We start from the raw sequence: 17,020 nt of genomic DNA on the forward strand, positions 1-17,020 counted from the left end.
TCAGCTCTTACACCTCGGAAATCTCCTCTTAGGCCTCGTTACCCTACTTAGGTGCCCGATACTGACTACCGACTTTAACCTAACCCAGGCTCAGAAGGGAGATAGATGTAGATTTTGATTGATTCGGACTGTTCAGCCTTAAGGCTACGGTCACCAAGCAAGGTGAGTTGGACTCTACCTTCCTAAAGGCCCTGTCTTGCATCAGGACAGTTAATGGAGTGGAGAGACATGGCATTAGGTATACATAATCTACTGTGCCCCTAGGCCCAAGAAACTATGACCAGAGCTTCCTCGGTCCAAATTAGTGTCTGGGTCCATCAGAAAGATGAACTCTCAAATCTCTGAGGAAAACACTCTTAGGGCTGGTAACCCATCCAAGTTACTTCCCCATTTGTGAGGCCATATACACAAATTTGCACTGAATCTTCTCCTATATTCTATATGAAGAACTTCAGGTTTGTTTAGTTAGGGAAAATACAAATTACTGTACTAACAAATTTGTCATATTTGATTTCTATATGATATAAATTATAATACTAAGATCAATTAACAACATGATTTAATAATGTTCATATTCTGATTTTGGTATTTGAAATGTCTCTCCTCAATATTTGTTTGGTATAAAAATTATATTCTATTATTCAATTATTTGAGCAGATCTTCATATTCGCTGTTACTCAAACAACTTCCATAAGGATATACTCTTATCTGAGGAACCTGCTGCTAACAAAAACCGACTATCAAATTCCTTGACATAATCCGAAGCATAGGTCAGACATTCTACTGTTTTCTTGTGATAAAATAGGACAGCAAGAGGCTTCATTTTCTTACTCGAGTATACACGGACACGAAAATCCCACCCTCCAGTAACAAATATTTTATCATCAGGCCGTGCTGTACAACATGATGTACCTGGATTTGTGATTTCAACTTCTTTATCTGCAATTATTTGTAAATTGTCATTTATAAAAAAGGTAAACAGTTTCTCTGCTGTAGAACCTACCAGTATGACACTAGAAGTTGTGTTTACTGACAAGCAGATAGGAGTCTCCCTGCACTGGATTTCACTAACAACACTGGTAGTTTTGTAATCCCAAAGAGATATGTGACCACTTTCATACATAATTATAACTAATACTTTTCCATATGCACATGTCCATTTTATTTGCATTACATTCCCCTTTTTTGGGGACATACTAGCAGTGAGGATGCACAACTTTGAGTCTTTTTCAATGTCAAATACAGTTACACTATTCTCACTTGGACCAGGGATAGCTAATAATGCATCATCTTCGTTGTAGATGTCACAATGACTGAACCCAAGATAATCATGTAGCAAATACTGCTTGACAGTCTCGGGTACTGGCTGTGAAATATTCCATGATTTCACACAGTTGTGTCTTCCAAGTGTCCATATTTCACCAGCTTGTCTTGAGTATATCCACAAAACTGAACAGTCAGGATAAGCAATCCAATCTCGAAATAAGCACTTCGTCTGGAAAATATAGAAAAGGTTAATATATCACGCACATTTACACTGCATAATTACATTTTGCTTGGTAAATAAAAGAAAAATTGATAATACTTGTGGTGCTCTAATTTAACAATCTGACTTGTAGAAATGAATGAAGGTTATTCAGCACCAATGTGTAACTGAGGGAACACCATACACTTGCACTATGTAGATAAAAGTTAAAAGAAGCATTAATGAAAGTAAAGTACAGTAGGTTACAAGGGTATTGCAGAGGAGGCAAAAGGATGCTTAATTTTGATAAGATATTGCAGTCAATCTTGAGATTTCATGTTTTATCAATGCATAAAATATCCCTCATATATTATTGATCAAATTTGAATATATTATATATTGTATTTTTAAAGTAATTTGTATTTTTCCTATCTATAAAAACCTAGATACAACTGTTAATACTTAACAAAGTGCACCAGTAGTTAGTTGGAGGTAGCCCCACCCACCCAACAGGGAACTGAGCTCCCACTTTGACCTTAAACCTAGGATTTGCAGGGTTATGTGAGATATGTAATTTAAAGGACTCCGGTTTGTATAGTTAGGAAAAATACTTAAAAGAAAATATTTTGATTTGTTTCTAAATGAATCAAATCTTTCATATTTACAGTAATAGGAAACTTATTCTAAGGGGAGGGAAAGTCATATCCATACTGGTTTTTGACAGGAGCAAAAGTGTTGACTCCCAACGATCTTAGCATGAAGATAGGCCGATGTTGGGCTAGTTCGCTACCAACGACTAGTGGACCATCAAGGAAGAACTTATATCTGTGTGGAATTTATGTTATACGAATGTATGGTCATGTATGAGAAATAGGTTTTGAGTACAATTAGCCACCCTCCCCCTCATCTGCCAGTGGGCGAAGTACTCGTAACAAAACCTTATGTAGTTTACCTGCATCTAGTACCCAATCCACCAAATAATGAAACAACTGCTACATCCCTAGGAAGGGAAAGAAAGAAAAGCAGAAGGCCCACTCAATATTACCTCTCATTCAAGACTTTTGTCGCAATCGCTTTTTTAGACGAAGTTTCCTATTCCTTAAGGAACTAGGTTTGCTACACGATTTGTTGAGCAACTATCACCGGGCCAAGAATAGAGGTATCTAGTGATCTGAAAGCTTAACACTTGGTCTTCCGACAGGTTCTTCCGAAGAGATAGGGTAGACCCAATATGTCCGACTTCACGCTCTCGAATCCAGGGTAGTCCTTTAGTTTCCTTGCCTGCAGAAAAGCTTCTGATTATTCTATGAGGCCGGTCCATCCCACCGGTTCAACCAAGATTGCTCGAGAGATCTGCAAACTTGCAAAACGTTCCATGTAACTTGAGCTCTATAGAAGCTAATCGTGAATCTTGGCAATTCTCCCAAACTCTGGAACTAAGACATACAGTAGTTGAAAATGTGGATCAAGAACTTGAGCAGTATCCTTTCACTGCGAAGATTGAGAAGTTTCCTCGACGAAGGAAGATAGAAAACAGCTAAGGTCGATGATTCTCTCAACCTTTTTCAAGGAATCCTTTCTTCCCTGATATTAACCAGCCAGTCTGAAACTTTGTAGAGGAAGGGATAACAGTTTGAAGGTCTGACTCCTCACAAGCAGAGGTACTACTAACAATAACTGCTTCAGTTTTTAATGGGCAAACATAAGAGTGTAGCACCGAGCGGCGTGTATACATGCTGTGTGAAGCTCTGTCTTGCCGATGACAGAGTTTAACCGATGTGGCGTCTCGCTGATTGTTAGAGTCGTCCTGAGACAGTGAACTCTTGGGAACTCTCAGAAGCACACGTGAACAGCTGTATCACATACTGCTCAGAGCGGGGTACAATCTTGGTGCAAAGAGCTACTCCTGATACATACCATCCTCGCGTATGCGGGAAGTGATCATCGCACCCACGTTCATCATACATCTGATGTTTTCTTCGGATGAAGTAGCAGCATTCGGTCAAAGGCACTGCATTCAGTTCAAGACTAAACACAAGTGCATAAGCGTAAAATTTGCCCAAATAAATCAAATTTTTTTTATTTAATTTGCATTTAACCTAAACCATACAAACCTGGGACCTTTAATAGTGAGGGGTATGACTTCAGCAAAGCTGGAAATGTCCATTAAGCTTTTCAACAAGGTAAACACAGTTGACTGCAGGGAAGCAGCCCTGCCTGCCCAACACGTAGCCTTGCCTTCACTTTGACCTTTGGCCAAGAACTAGCAGGGTGGTTTAGGTGGATAGTGCAACTTGAAAGTCTCAGGTCTGAATTGTTATGAAAAGTACTAAATAATTTTAAAATTTGGGATTTGCTCCTAAACGTAATACAAACCTTCAACCTTTTATATGAAACTTAACCTAAAGCGGTGAGAAGTCCCTATATGACCCAACCTGGCTGGTTTTACGGACCCAGGAAATGTCAATTTACTTTGGTCCTGTAAGGGAGCGAAAGTCATGACTCCTGTTCAACCTCCTAACTACCCAAGTACTGTAAGCCTCCACTAGGGACAAATGGACGGTCGTACGAGAATCTAATTCCTTTAGGATTTAGTGTCTGAATGTGATGCCATTATATAATCAATGGGAATGCTTTCATTTTCTAAATCCTTCCCTCGTAAAGGAGGCCAGGAAAGATACTTCAATACAGTACAAACCAATGTAAAGAAAAGGTACTCTACTGAGTAGCTTACCTGCATCGATTTCCCAATCCAGCTCCATAACGGCACAACTCCTTAAACCCCATGGGAGGAGAAGAAGAAAGGAAAATGGGTCAGACATTCTAACCTCTCATACTTAGAGTTACGTCACAATCGCAATCAAAGACGAGACGCTTCTTGTCCCATGAAGAAGTTATGCTCGCTACACAGCTTGTTGAGCATCTACCACAGGTCCAAAACATAATGTATCCAACGACTTGAGGGTATACTCCCGCAGCTATTAGTCAGTGAAGGTTGTCGGGTGACTCCAGACTCCTACCCTCAGCATTGCGCCACGGACACGCTTCTAGAAGGCGAGGGTGGATCAGATTCCTTTGACTTCATTGGCTCGCACCTTTGAAGGGCCCCTCGCAGTTCCCTCAAGCGTAGGGTGTGTGAGTGTTTGATGGTTTCACTAAGCCAGAAGTAGATTCTATTCTTATAAATCAGCTTTACCAACCTACCAGTGCTAAGGAACAACCTTTTGTACTCTGGTCTGAAGCGCCGATTTCTATTGAGGTAACGTCGTAGTGCTCTCACAGGACAGAGCAGGAAGTCCTGCCAATTGCTAGTCGCATCTAGAAGAGAGAGACAGAGAGGTACAGTATTCGAATCTTGGTTCATAGATTGTTGGGTCTTCTGTCTTAGCTACGAGCTCCAGAACAAAGGTCATTGGTATTCTTCCATTCTTTGGAATGACTAATGGCATGCAAAATGCCATTAAGTTCCCCTACCCTTTTTGTTACAGTTAGAGCCAGTAAGAACACGGTTTTGAGTGTCAGACGTAAGTATTATGATTTTCTTAACAGCTCGTATGGTGAGTACTGTATTTAAGAGAGCTAAGAATTCTTTGTAACATCCCAGGCTGGAGGTCCGAGTTCTTTTGGAGGACAGGACTGCGCGAAGCTCCTCCTCAGTATGGACAGTTCCAACAAAGGTGAAAGGTCCAGGCTTTTCAGTCTGAAGACTTGGCTCAAGGCTGAAAAGTAACCTTTTACCATGGAGACAGAGAAGCTTTTCTCGGTGAGGTAGATGAACAAATGGCGATTAGTTGCAGAGAGGCTTCAATCAGAGAAGTACCCCGGTTACAACACCAATTACAGAAGATGCCCACTTTCCCTGAAATGGCTGCTGAGGATCTACGGATATTCCGACAACTGTGCAGTGCCTCGTGCAAAGCCTATCACTCGGAGGAGATGCTGGATAGTCTTCACCTGTGAAGTAACAGGTAGGTCATTGAGTTGTGGAACCTCTGCATATGCAGCTGACAGAGGTTAAGCCATTGGGGTGGTTGCACTAGTACCTCGACCAGGAGGATCAACATGTCTGGAAACCATTCGGCTATTGGCCACATAGGAGCCACCAAGGTTAGCTTGGTATTCAAAATCGCCAGCAGCTTGTTGCATATTTGACGTATCAAGCAAAACGGTAGAAAAGTATAAGCGTCTCGGTTGTCCAAGGGATGTTGGAATGCGTCTTCTAATACATCAGACAGGTCTAGGACTAGTGAATAAAATCATGGCAGCTTCTTGTTCAGGCGAGTCACAAACAAGTCCATTGTTGGGAAAACCCAACGGGCAAAAAGCCTTTCTACCACGCAGGGAAGCTGGGACCACTCTGTTCCTATGCCCTGCCCCTGACAGCTAAGAAAGTCTAATAAGACATTCCTCTTGCCTGAAATGTACCTTGCTCACCACTCTAGTATGCTGTTGCACGCCTAATTGTGTACCTGCTTTGCCAATTCACAGTGGGATTAAGACACTGTCCTTCCCTTCTGAGTGTCCTATCAAACTCTGTTGGAAAAACTGCAGGGCTAGCAGAGAAGCTCTCATTTCTAGCAGGTTGATATGCAAGATCTTTTTGTCTTAGGACTTCAGTCCTAAGGCATTCTTGTTCCTCAGGTGTGCGCCACATCACCTCCTCTGACATGTCTATGAACAGCAGCATTTTTGGAGGTAGGAAGGTGACTGGCAACTCCCCTAGTGAGGTTTTCATCACACAGCTACAATGAAAATCATCCCCCCCTTCTTGTTCTACAGGAACCTGAAGGTGAGGAGGATCGGAGGCTGCTGACCAGTATTGCTTCAGACACCATTGAAGCGATCTCTGGTGGAGACGCCCGAGAGGTACGAGCTTCTCCAACAACAAAGGGTGTCCCAGAAGACATTGCCATTGCCTTGCTGGTTGCTGTTGAGTGATTATGAATGGTTGCACCACCTTAAGTGGCCACCATAACTAATAACATTCCCCAGATACTCCATCCGTCTATTGAGCATAAAACTTGATTTATGCCGATTGATTACAGTCTCCAGATCATGAAAAAAGGCAAGAACTTTGTCCAGATCCCGGAGCAACTGTCTCCTCGAGGACAATATGATCAACCAATCGTCGATGCATAGGAGAATGCGAATTCCGTTCGAATAGGCCCAAACTGAGACTAGATTGAACACTTGTGTGAACACTTCGGGAGCTGTAGACAGTCCAAAGCACATGACTTTGAGATGGTACTCGGCTCCCTGTAGGATAAAGCATGTTACCCAGGAAGTATTAGATTTTGGATCTGTAGATCATGATCTTAGCTTTGCCATTGTCTTTTTTACTGTCTTACTGGGTTGAGAAATAGTAGTTCATGGAGCAATTGATCTAAAAGAGCTACGGCCTTTAAAGATCATTGTTCTGTGGATAAGGAAGTCATGATTCTCCTTTCTCCACTTGTTAACAGTTTTCTCAATCTCTTCCACAAATAATTGTCAAAATGTCTGGAATTGGTGTGTTCTTGAAGGAGAGAGCCGATACCTGTCCTACATGACTGGTGGAGAAGCATGAAGCTAATGCATCCATCCTCTTAAGAACCCAGTTTGCTCACTGTTTGGCTGACTGACAGGCCAAGAATGTCTCCGCCTTTGCTCCTGGCAACACGAGGGCAGTAAACTTCAGTTTGCCGAGATGAATCAAAGTATGCCAAAGCTCTGGACCAGTGGTTGATCTAACTAGTAGCTTACAGGCTAGACATTGCTGTTGATTACATAACTGTAGACTCCGAGGCCGAGAAAGAAATGCCCTCGTACTTCTGTCTATCTGCAATCGTGCCTGTGGTCAGTGATATCATTGTGTTGGATCAATCAGAAGAGGTAAAGGAATACCCTTCTCCAGTATGTAGAACCTTGGTTGTTGAGAGAGGACTGGAGGCAGGAGCTACATGTATAGACTAGCTCAATCGCAGAGAGATCTTGGATCCAGTAACCTGCAAGTTAACTGAGAAGTGCATCTCGCGCAAGCACAGACCAGAGAAGCTCAAGAGCGAGACTGAAGCCTTGAGGGGCACCAAAGCATCGACCAATCACTCATCCTGCCTTTGATAGATTATATAGATGCCTCTCCATGTTGGTTCAATTCCCTGTGGGATAAAACTTTGATTGATTCTGACTGGATTTTCCATCTCCACCAGTAGGGGACCCATGTCAGGAGGAAGGGAACCTTTCCTAGCCTGAGATACCTCTCCTCTTCCTTTAGGGGAGAGTTCGATCGGAGTGAGGGTGACCTCTCTGGGCTAAGGGCTGATTCTGGGTTGTACTCCAAACAGGAGGGAGGGATCGTGGACTTTCAAGAAGTCTCAGCAGCCTTGCTGCCTTCTCTCTCTTGCCCTTTAACGTCGAGTGGATGCTAGGTATCCTGATCTTTGAAGGGCAAAAGGAGGACCAAGACGAAGAGCAATCAGATAGCTCAGAGTATCTGACCTTTGAGTGAACTTACTCCTTGAGATAAAGATTCCCTTCACTCTAAAGAGTGTCATGAATTAGCCTTAGATACCACTTTTCTCTTCATGCATACTTAAGAGATAGTCCCACCTGGAAGAATCTCCTCCGTGCCTGAGACCGGTCTTAAGCCGATGGGTAAGCTTTACCTCCGGGCTTACGCTTGGAATTTAGGCGATCCGAGGAAACGAGGCGATGTAGCTACCTTTGAATTCTGATCACCAGAAGATGAAGGCTTTGGTGTTCTCTCATTACACAGTGACTTTCGATTGAGCTTGCTCTTCTTGCAAAGGGAAACTTCCCCTGGAGATCACTCTGAGAAGATATGTCCAATCAACGGTATTTTCGCTTTTCAAGCGGGGAGTGATGACGTGATGCCAGAGTGCGAGCTGCCTTAGTCCTTGGGGGATCGTTTCAGTTTGTACCCTTATGCTTGTGAGACAATAAATGTGAATTTAAAATGTTTAATATTGCTAAGTCAACTGAAGAACTGAACAACAAAGAACCTTTGGCGTTGCACTTATTACCATTAACCGCTGGTGTGTTTCATTACTTTACTAGCGGCATGTGTCTGTTGAAAGGAAAAATATGGGAAATTTTTCAATTTAGGGGTTAACGTCGAATAACCGAACTTCTGGAGAAAACGCAATATGTACATCAGAGGAGGTTTATAGAAATAATTAGGTGTTGAACAAGTGGTCCCCTTTTGAGAAGAAGATAAAATCAATTTTTCAACCACCAATTCACTCATTATGTTTCTTTAATCAACCATTTATGTATAGATGGAAGAAAGTGATTATATTGTGTACACAAAAATTATTCTGTACTAACAACAAAAGATTAACCAATTTATGCAAAATAGTTAAATATGGTATGGTACAGTATCTTTAAATTTGTCCTAAAATTATAAGTTAAATGGGAAAAAATTCATCAGATAGAAGACATCTAAGTAGAAACAACTCACTCTAACATAAATCTCTACGACACTCACCTTAAGGTCCCACACCAGAACTTGACCCTCTTGAGTCCCTGCTGCAAGGTAATGAATAAGGCCATCTTCTGGACTTTTAAGAAATGTAACAGACATAACAGGAGATTTAGCACCACGAAAGACAAATATTGGATCAGGTGCCTCCTTGCAACTATTCATCTTGAGTCTAGCTGAGAAAAAAAAAAAAAAACATTTTAAAGAATTTAAAGGCCTTAACCCTTTTACCACCAATGGACGTATTGGTACGTTTCACAAAACTCATCCCTTTACCCCCATGGATATACCGGTACGTCCTTGCAAAAAACTACTATTTAAATTTTTTTGCATATTTTTTATAACTTTATGAGAAACTTCAGACATTTTCCAAATAATGAGACCAACCTGACCTCTTTATGACGAAAATTAAGGCTGTTAGAGCAATTTAAAAAAAAATATATTGCAAAATGTGCTTGAAAAAGAAAACCCCTGGGGGTTAAGGGTTGGAAAGTTCCAAATAGCTTGGGAGTAAAAGGGTTAAAATACCAAAATTTCATCTAATCAGTCATCCGAACTAAATTGAATTCCTTAAACACATGGACTCAACATTTATAGAAAACCAAATCTAAACAAATAAAATTGAAAATAGAAGCTAATGCTTTTGTTTCACCAATGCTCAACTTTCTACTTTACCTCTGTCCCTTCTTATTTTCCTCTCTTTTAATCACACAAACATCCCTTTCCTTTCCAAACACATAAAACTTAACATACTACACATTTTTCTATTACAGCATCACCTTAAGGCTTTGGATTACATAACTTGAAATTAGCCCATTACCAGTCAACTGAGGTTTACGTCTATAGCAAATTAGGGTATGCTATATTTCTCAGTATGAGCAAAAGACTATTAAAAAATTTACTTTAAAAACTCCCTAAGATGAAGTGGCTCTCAGTACCTACAAAAATTTCAACAAATGGTGGGATGCAAAAATAATCCTATAAGAGAGAAATTTAAATGAAAATTAAGATCATGATGAGGGTAATATGTGTGCTCTAGGTTTACTCACAAAGATCAGCAATAGCCAAAATCAGAAATCTATGGAAAAGACAACTTGATAAAATAACAAATGCCACCAACAGAGGGATAATGGCCGGATGAGACCTAAATGGCCACATAGAATGGAGAGAGTTGGTTTTGGAGATAGCTTGCAAGAAAAAATCAGGATGGAGAATAAAGTCAAGGATTAAATTATTTATCAAATGCAATTTCAAAGAAACCAAGAGAAAGGCTCAAACAAAGACTGATGGTGTTACAACACAAAGAAAAAGATACCCGGTAGCACTTTTTTACTTAATAAGGCTTGCTCAACACAACAGCAATGGCTGTGACCTGATTTGATAGAGAGAGGGATACAAAGATGATGAGACATGAGTCAGATAAAAAGGAACCTATGTGAATTAAGAAATGGAGAACTATCAATAAACAGTGGCAGCAAACATAACATTAAAAGTTGGTCTATGGAAACTGATGGAAAAAAAGCATACATAAAGTAGCAGGAGTACAGTATGAAGTGTTTTATCAGGGAAGGTATATACTGTTGAGATAAAAATCTGTGAAATTAATAAATTACACAAAGAACAACTAAAAAGATGAGTCTTCAAAATGATTGAGGAGTCGAGGAAGATAATAGAAGAGGCAGGTGGCGAGGAAAAAGAATAGATTGTAGGGACAAAATCAGAACCTTAACAAAGCAGAAAAATTAAGAGAAAATATTCATAACCGCAACGTGGTTGACAAACTATAAAAAAATATATGGAAAGGACAAGGTACATTATATATATTGTAAGGTGAAAATAGGGAAATTAAATTGTGATTTTAAGTTCAAAATACCACAAATCTAACACAATGCTTAAGGAAAGTTCCTCTTCAAGTGACCATGGTACTCTCATAAGAGGCTTGAGTTGCTGAAGGAGCATTTATTTCAACAAAGAGATAAGCACTACACAAGCCTAGATATAAGCATAAAACACAGCTAAGCCATCTAGCCAAGGGGACTCCTTAAAACAAGGAGGACAAGGGCTATGAACATCAGAGCCCAAAGGGGCTAAATCCTTTAGTAAATTGTCCAAAACACTTTAATGTCAGTTTTAACTGCTTATGGAATGTAGAAAATAGATAGCTCTTCAACGTATTTACCTCAAATTATTTAAACAAGTACTCAGAGGTGCTTTCCTTAGAAGATAAGACCTCAACAAAGCTTTTAATGAAATAGACAGAGTCCTAAAGAAATCTAACTACTGTACACGTATGGCCTGTACATCACTGCACTTCAAGGGATAAAATTTGTTTAACATCAGCCATAAAGCTAAATCACTATGTGCTCTTGTGATGCCAACAAATTTACATGGTTGCATTATTCTAATTATCAATATTACCAAAATAACTGATAATACAAAATATTGTCAGACGGGGATGAGATTATAATAACAATGCTACCTTTAATTCTAAAAATATAAGAATGGCAACAATAACCTTGCCTTTTCAGAAAGGTTAATTTCTATGAAGAAAGAAACACTTCAGATTCACAAGCAATGCAAAAATTCAAACTAACAAGAACAAGGAGTTACAGTATTACATTGACATGTCAGTACCAAGCATTCTGTAATTGTGAATAAGTTAAAAAAAAAAAAAAAATGATATTTTAATTATAAAATAAATTTTTGAATATACTTACCCGGTGAATATATAATAGCTGCAACTCTGCGGCTCGACAGAAAACACACTCAAAAACTCGCGAGCGATCGCTATGAAGGTTGCGGGTGTGCCCACCAGCGCCACTATCGGCCAGATACCACTCTTGCATGTAAACAAACCCTTCAATTCTTCTCGTCCCGCTGCGTCTCTACTGGGGAGGAAGGGAGGGCCTTTAATTTATATATTCACCGGGTAAGTATATTCAAAAATTTATTTTATAATTAAAATATCATTTTTAAATATTTAACTTAGCCGGTGAATATATAATAGCTGATTCACACCCAAGGCGGTGGGTAGAGACCAGAGTTAATTAAGTTTACAGCGTATAAGCTAAGAGTTTTTGACAGTTATCAATATAACAAAACCAAAATATATAGGTACCTGGTAAGGAAGTTGACTTAGACGATTACTCTGCCTTATAAGTCTGTCTTCCTCACGAAGCCCAGCGATCCTCTTAGGATGCTGAAAGACTCCAAGGAGCTGAAGTATTAAGGGCTGCAACCCATACAACAGGACCTCATCAAACCCTTAATCTGGGCGCTCTCAAGAAATGACTTTGACCACCCGCCAAATCAATCAGGATGCGAAAGGCTTCTTAGCCTTCCGTACAACCCAAAAAAACAATATTAAAAACATTTCAAGAGACAGATTAAAAAGGATATTGGAATTAGGGTAATGTAGTGGTAGAACCCTCACCCACTACTGCACTCGCTGCAACGAATGGACCCAGTGTGTAGCAGTCCTCGTAAAGAGTCTGGACATCTTTTAAGTAAAATGACGCGAACACTGACTTGCTTCTCCAAAAAGTCGCGTCCATAATACTTTGCAGAGATTTATTTTGCTTGAAGGCCACGGAGGTTGCTATATCTCTAACTTCGTGCATCTTAACTTTAAGCAAACATCGGTCTTTCTCATTCAAGTGAGAATGAGCTTCTCGTATTAAAAAAATCTGATAAAATATGACAAAGCATTCTTTGACACAGGCAATGAAGGTTTCTTAACTGAGCACCATGATGCCTCAGATATACCTCGTAATGACTTAGTACGAACTAAATCGAACTTAAGAGCTCTAACAGGACATAATACTCTTTCCAGTTCGTTGCCTATGATCTCTGATAAGCAAGGAATATCAAAAGATTTAGGCCAAGGACGAGAAGGCAGTTCATTTTTGGCCAGGAAACCAAGTTGAAGTGAACAAGTGGCTTTTTTCTGTAGAAAAGCCGATGTTCTTACTGAAGGCATGAAGTTCACTGACCCTTTTAGCCGAAGCCAAGCACACTAGGAAAAGTGTCTTGAGGGTGAGATCCTTCAGGGAGGCTGAATGTAATGGCTCAAACCTGTCTGACATGAGGAACCTTAGGACCACGTCTAAGTTCCATCCAGGAGTTGCCAAACGACGTTCCTTAGAGGTCTCGAAAGACTTAAGGAGATCTTGGAGATCTTTATTGTTGGAAAGATCTAAGCCTCTATGTCGAAAGACCGAAGCCAACATGCTCCTGTAGCCCTTAATCGTGGGAGCTGAAAGGGAGCGAACCTTTCTCAGATGTAAAAGAAAATCTGCGATTTGGGCTACAGAGGTACTGGACGAGGACACAGATGCTGACTTGCACCAGTCTCGAAAGACTTCCCACTTCGACTGGTATACTCTAATGGTAGAAGCTCTCCTAGCTCTTGCAATCGCACTGGCTGCCTCCTTCGAAAAGCCTCTAGCTCTTGAGAGTCTTTCGATAGTCTGAAGGAAGTCAGACGAAGAGCGGGGAGGCTTTGATGGACATTCTTTACGTGGGGCTGACGTAACAGATCTACCGTTAGAGGAAGACTTCTTGGAAAGTCTACCAGCCATTGAAGTACCTCGGTGCACCACTCTCTCGCGGGCCAGAGGGTAGCAACCAACGTAAACCTTGTCCCTTCGTGAGAGGCGAACTTCTGCAGTACCTTGTTGACTATCTTGAATGGTGGGAATGCATATAAGTCCAGAAAAGACCAATCCAGTAGAAACGCGTCTATGTAGATTGCTTCTGTATCTAGGACTGGAGAGCAATAGATTGGTAACCTTTTGGTCAACGAGGAGGCAAAGAGGTCTATGGTGGGTTGACCCCAAGTAGCCCAAAGACTCTTGCCCACGTCCTTGTGGAGGGTCCATTCCGTGGGTATCACCTGACCCCTCCGACTGAGACAGTCTGCCAAGACGTTCAAGTTCCCCTGGATGAATCTCGTCAACAGGGAGATGCCTCGAATTCTTGACCATAAGAGAAGGTCCCTTGCGATCTCAAGCAGCGTGAAGGAGTGTGTGCCTCCTTGCTTGGAGATGTACGCCAAAGTTGTGGTGTTGTCTGAGTTGACCTCTACCACTTAGTTTCGAAGAAGCTTTCTAATATCATCAAGGCCAAGTGGACTGCTAATAGCTCCTTGCCGTTGATGTGCATGCTCTTCTGACTTGAGGTCCACAGACCCGAGCATTCCCGACCGTCCAGGGTCGCACCCCAACCCAAATCCGACGCGTCTGAGGACAACACGTGGTTTGGGTTCTTGACTGCTAGGGATAGTCCCTCTCTCAGACTGATATTGCTGTCCCACCATTTCAGGCATGCCTTTACTGGTTCGGAGACTGGGAATGATACCTTCTCTAATGTCTTGTCCTAGTTCCAGTGAGAGGCTAGATGGAACCGGAGAGGCAGAAGGTGTAGTCTCCCTAGTGAGACAAACTGCTCCAGGGATGAGAGAGTCCCTACGAGACTGTTCCAACTCCTGACTGAATAAACGTTTCGTTTCGGCATTAGTTGGACTTCGAGCAGGGCTTGACTGCGAATCTCCATCCCCAAATATAGAATAATCTGGGATGGGATCAGTTGGGACTTTTAGGTTGACCAAAAGTCCCAACTCCCTGGCCAGACTCAACGTCCAATGTAGATCCTGCAGACAGCGAAGACTGGACGATGCTCTGAGAAGCCAGTCGTCCAAGTACAGGGAGGCTCGGATCCCCGATAGATGGAGGGATTTTGCCACATTCCTCATGAGCCTCGTAAACACGAGGCGCAGGACTGAGGCCAAAGCACAGGGCTCGAAACTGGTACCCCACATTCCTGTAAACAAACCTCAGAAACGGTTGGGAATCCGGGTGTATAGGAATGTGGAAGTATGCCTCCTGAAGGTCGAGAGAGACCATCCAGTCGCCTTCCATAAATGCTGTCAAGACAGCCTGGTAGACTTCATCGTGAAGTTTGTCTTGACAATGAACACATTGAGCGCACTTGCCTCTTACGTACTCCTGCAGTGAACATGGCTGCCAAATCATTGGAGCCATCCCTGAGGGACTTGTTCCTGCAGAGAACGTGGCTGTCAGATCATTGGAGCCATCCCTGAAAGCCTTGTTTATGCATGACATAATTGTACAGCAAAACTTCAAAGGCTCGAAAATAGCTCTGAAGTCGACCTGTAAAATCTTGGAGCGTCTCATGGCCAGGCGCCAGGGAGAGTCTATGAGGTTTGAGAAGTCTATCTGGGCAGAGGCAGGAACTCCCAAATCGAGAACTTCTCTCGTGTCATATCAGACTCTCGCTCTATAAGCCAGCTTAAAAGAAGGGAAAGCAAAGGCTGTCTCCCCCAAACTCCTCCTGGTGATAAACCAGTCGCCTAGCAAACGTAAAGCTCTCTTAGAAGAGCGAGAGAGCACTAGCTTATAAAACAATGGCTTCGAAGTAGCTAGGCCTAGTGTAAGCTCTGACGTTTAGGCGAACGAGGAGCAGCAGTTACAAAAAGATCCGGACAAAGATCCTTAAAAATCAGCATGATTTATTTAAAGTCCATAGAGGGCTAAGCAGCTTTAGGCTCCTCTCCGTATGACAGAGTCCTCAAGGGAATATCAGTAGGAGGGGGAACAGCAACTTCCTCATCTTAAGGAACCTTGTCCGACAATAGCCGAGTCTCAAGCAAGGGAGAGACCTACCGTGGTGGCAATGCTTTACAAGCAGAGTCCACACGCACTGGTGCATTAGTAGCGGACCAGGACGCAACGTCATGTAACTGCTTGACAGTCTGTGAACTGTCAACAACAACAGGTGCGTGAGGACGCACAGCGTCCACTCGAGACTGCTTTGACCGCCTAGACTGAGCAGTCAAAACAACTCTAGAATGCGGAGGTTGACGCTCAGCGTCAAAACAAGTCAACTCCGATTGTTGGCGAACGTCCTGAACGTCAACAGGAGCATCAGCAAGTGGCCTAACGTCCAAATGTGGCTGAAAATCCACACGAGACCGCATCGAGTGTGGTTCTAAACAACCTGACTGACGTGACTCGGCTACGCCAACGTCAACAGGACGCACAAAGGAACGTTAGGGTGGCTGAAGGCCAGGATCTCGATGAGATAAACGGCTAGGCTCAACGGACTTATCGGCAGAATAGTCTTCCATAAGGGAGGCAAGCTTATTCTGCATGTCTTGCCGTACAACCCATTTAGGATCAACGGGAATGGTTGCGGTAAGAGACGAGGGTAACGTCTGTGACTGCAAAACCTTGCCTACAAAAACTCTCTCGGAGTCTGTGTTACGCTTTTGTTTAGGCGGCGAGCAGTCTTCCGATGACTGCATAGGGTCAGAGCTGTCCTAATAGTTAAAACCAGGACGCTGGACCTGTCCTGAAAGGACTGACTTTCGCTTAAAGGGCCTCGAAACCTTGTTCCACGGTTTCTTATGCGAAAAGCCTTCGAATGACGAGGAGAAAAACGTCTCTCTCGCCTTATGGTAGGGGTGATCTTGGTAAGGTACACCCGATACCATAGAGGGAACGTCTGTTCGCTGATCAAGGCCTCTCGAACCCATAAGTCGTACGACATTACTTCTCCCCTGGGCTTGGGAGCTTGCAAGAGGTCCCGGACTAGGCGAACGACAGGCACGAACAGACGAACCCTCGGTCGCAACACTGATAACACTTTGCGCAATATCACTTTATCACTACGATTTTCTGTTTTGCACTTATTTCACTGAAATCGAATTTTTAAACAATTCACATTAGGTATGAATAAAACTGATTTCTACCTGAAGCACGCAATTCTACCCTCATCAAAAGGTTGTAATTGCGAAATCAGTCGTATAATGTAAGCACATTAATACCAGCAAAAAACAGAAAACATATTTTAAGATAAAAAAATCAGTGGCTGGGGAAGAGACTAAACACTAGTTCATTCAAAACTACGTTTTCAATCTCTCACCGTACAGTGCCTTGGGACGAGAATAAAAACTAAAAACGTTTTATCCTTTCTCCCCGTACAGAGACTAGGGACGAGAGTAACTCGAGAACAACGTTACTTGCTTGGGACGAGATAAAGATCGGAACGTTCTC

At 42.1% G+C, this 17,020-nt stretch overlaps 1 protein-coding gene across 2 annotated transcripts in view; it reads right to left on the bottom strand.

The window, feature by feature from the left end:
- The window catches only part of LOC137642788 (guanine nucleotide-binding protein subunit beta-like protein 1), an 18,973-nt gene continuing 1,953 nt past the window's right edge, over nt 1-17,020 (bottom strand). The window contains exons 2-3 of one of the 2 annotated variants that reach the window (XM_068375640.1): nt 8,952-9,121; nt 1-1,495 (exon numbers count right to left, since the gene is read on the bottom strand). In XM_068375640.1, coding sequence (XP_068231741.1) covers nt 674-1,495; nt 8,952-9,110 — 981 coding nt within the window. In that variant the 5' untranslated portion in view covers nt 9,111-9,121 and the 3' untranslated portion in view covers nt 1-673. The remainder of the gene's footprint in view (nt 1,496-8,951; nt 9,122-17,020) is intronic. The other variant, XM_068375641.1, reaches the window with a different exon arrangement.

This window comes from Palaemon carinicauda, chromosome 6 (assembly GCF_036898095.1).
Source record: "Palaemon carinicauda isolate YSFRI2023 chromosome 6, ASM3689809v2, whole genome shotgun sequence".
Lineage (NCBI taxonomy): Eukaryota > Metazoa > Arthropoda > Malacostraca > Decapoda > Palaemonidae > Palaemon > Palaemon carinicauda.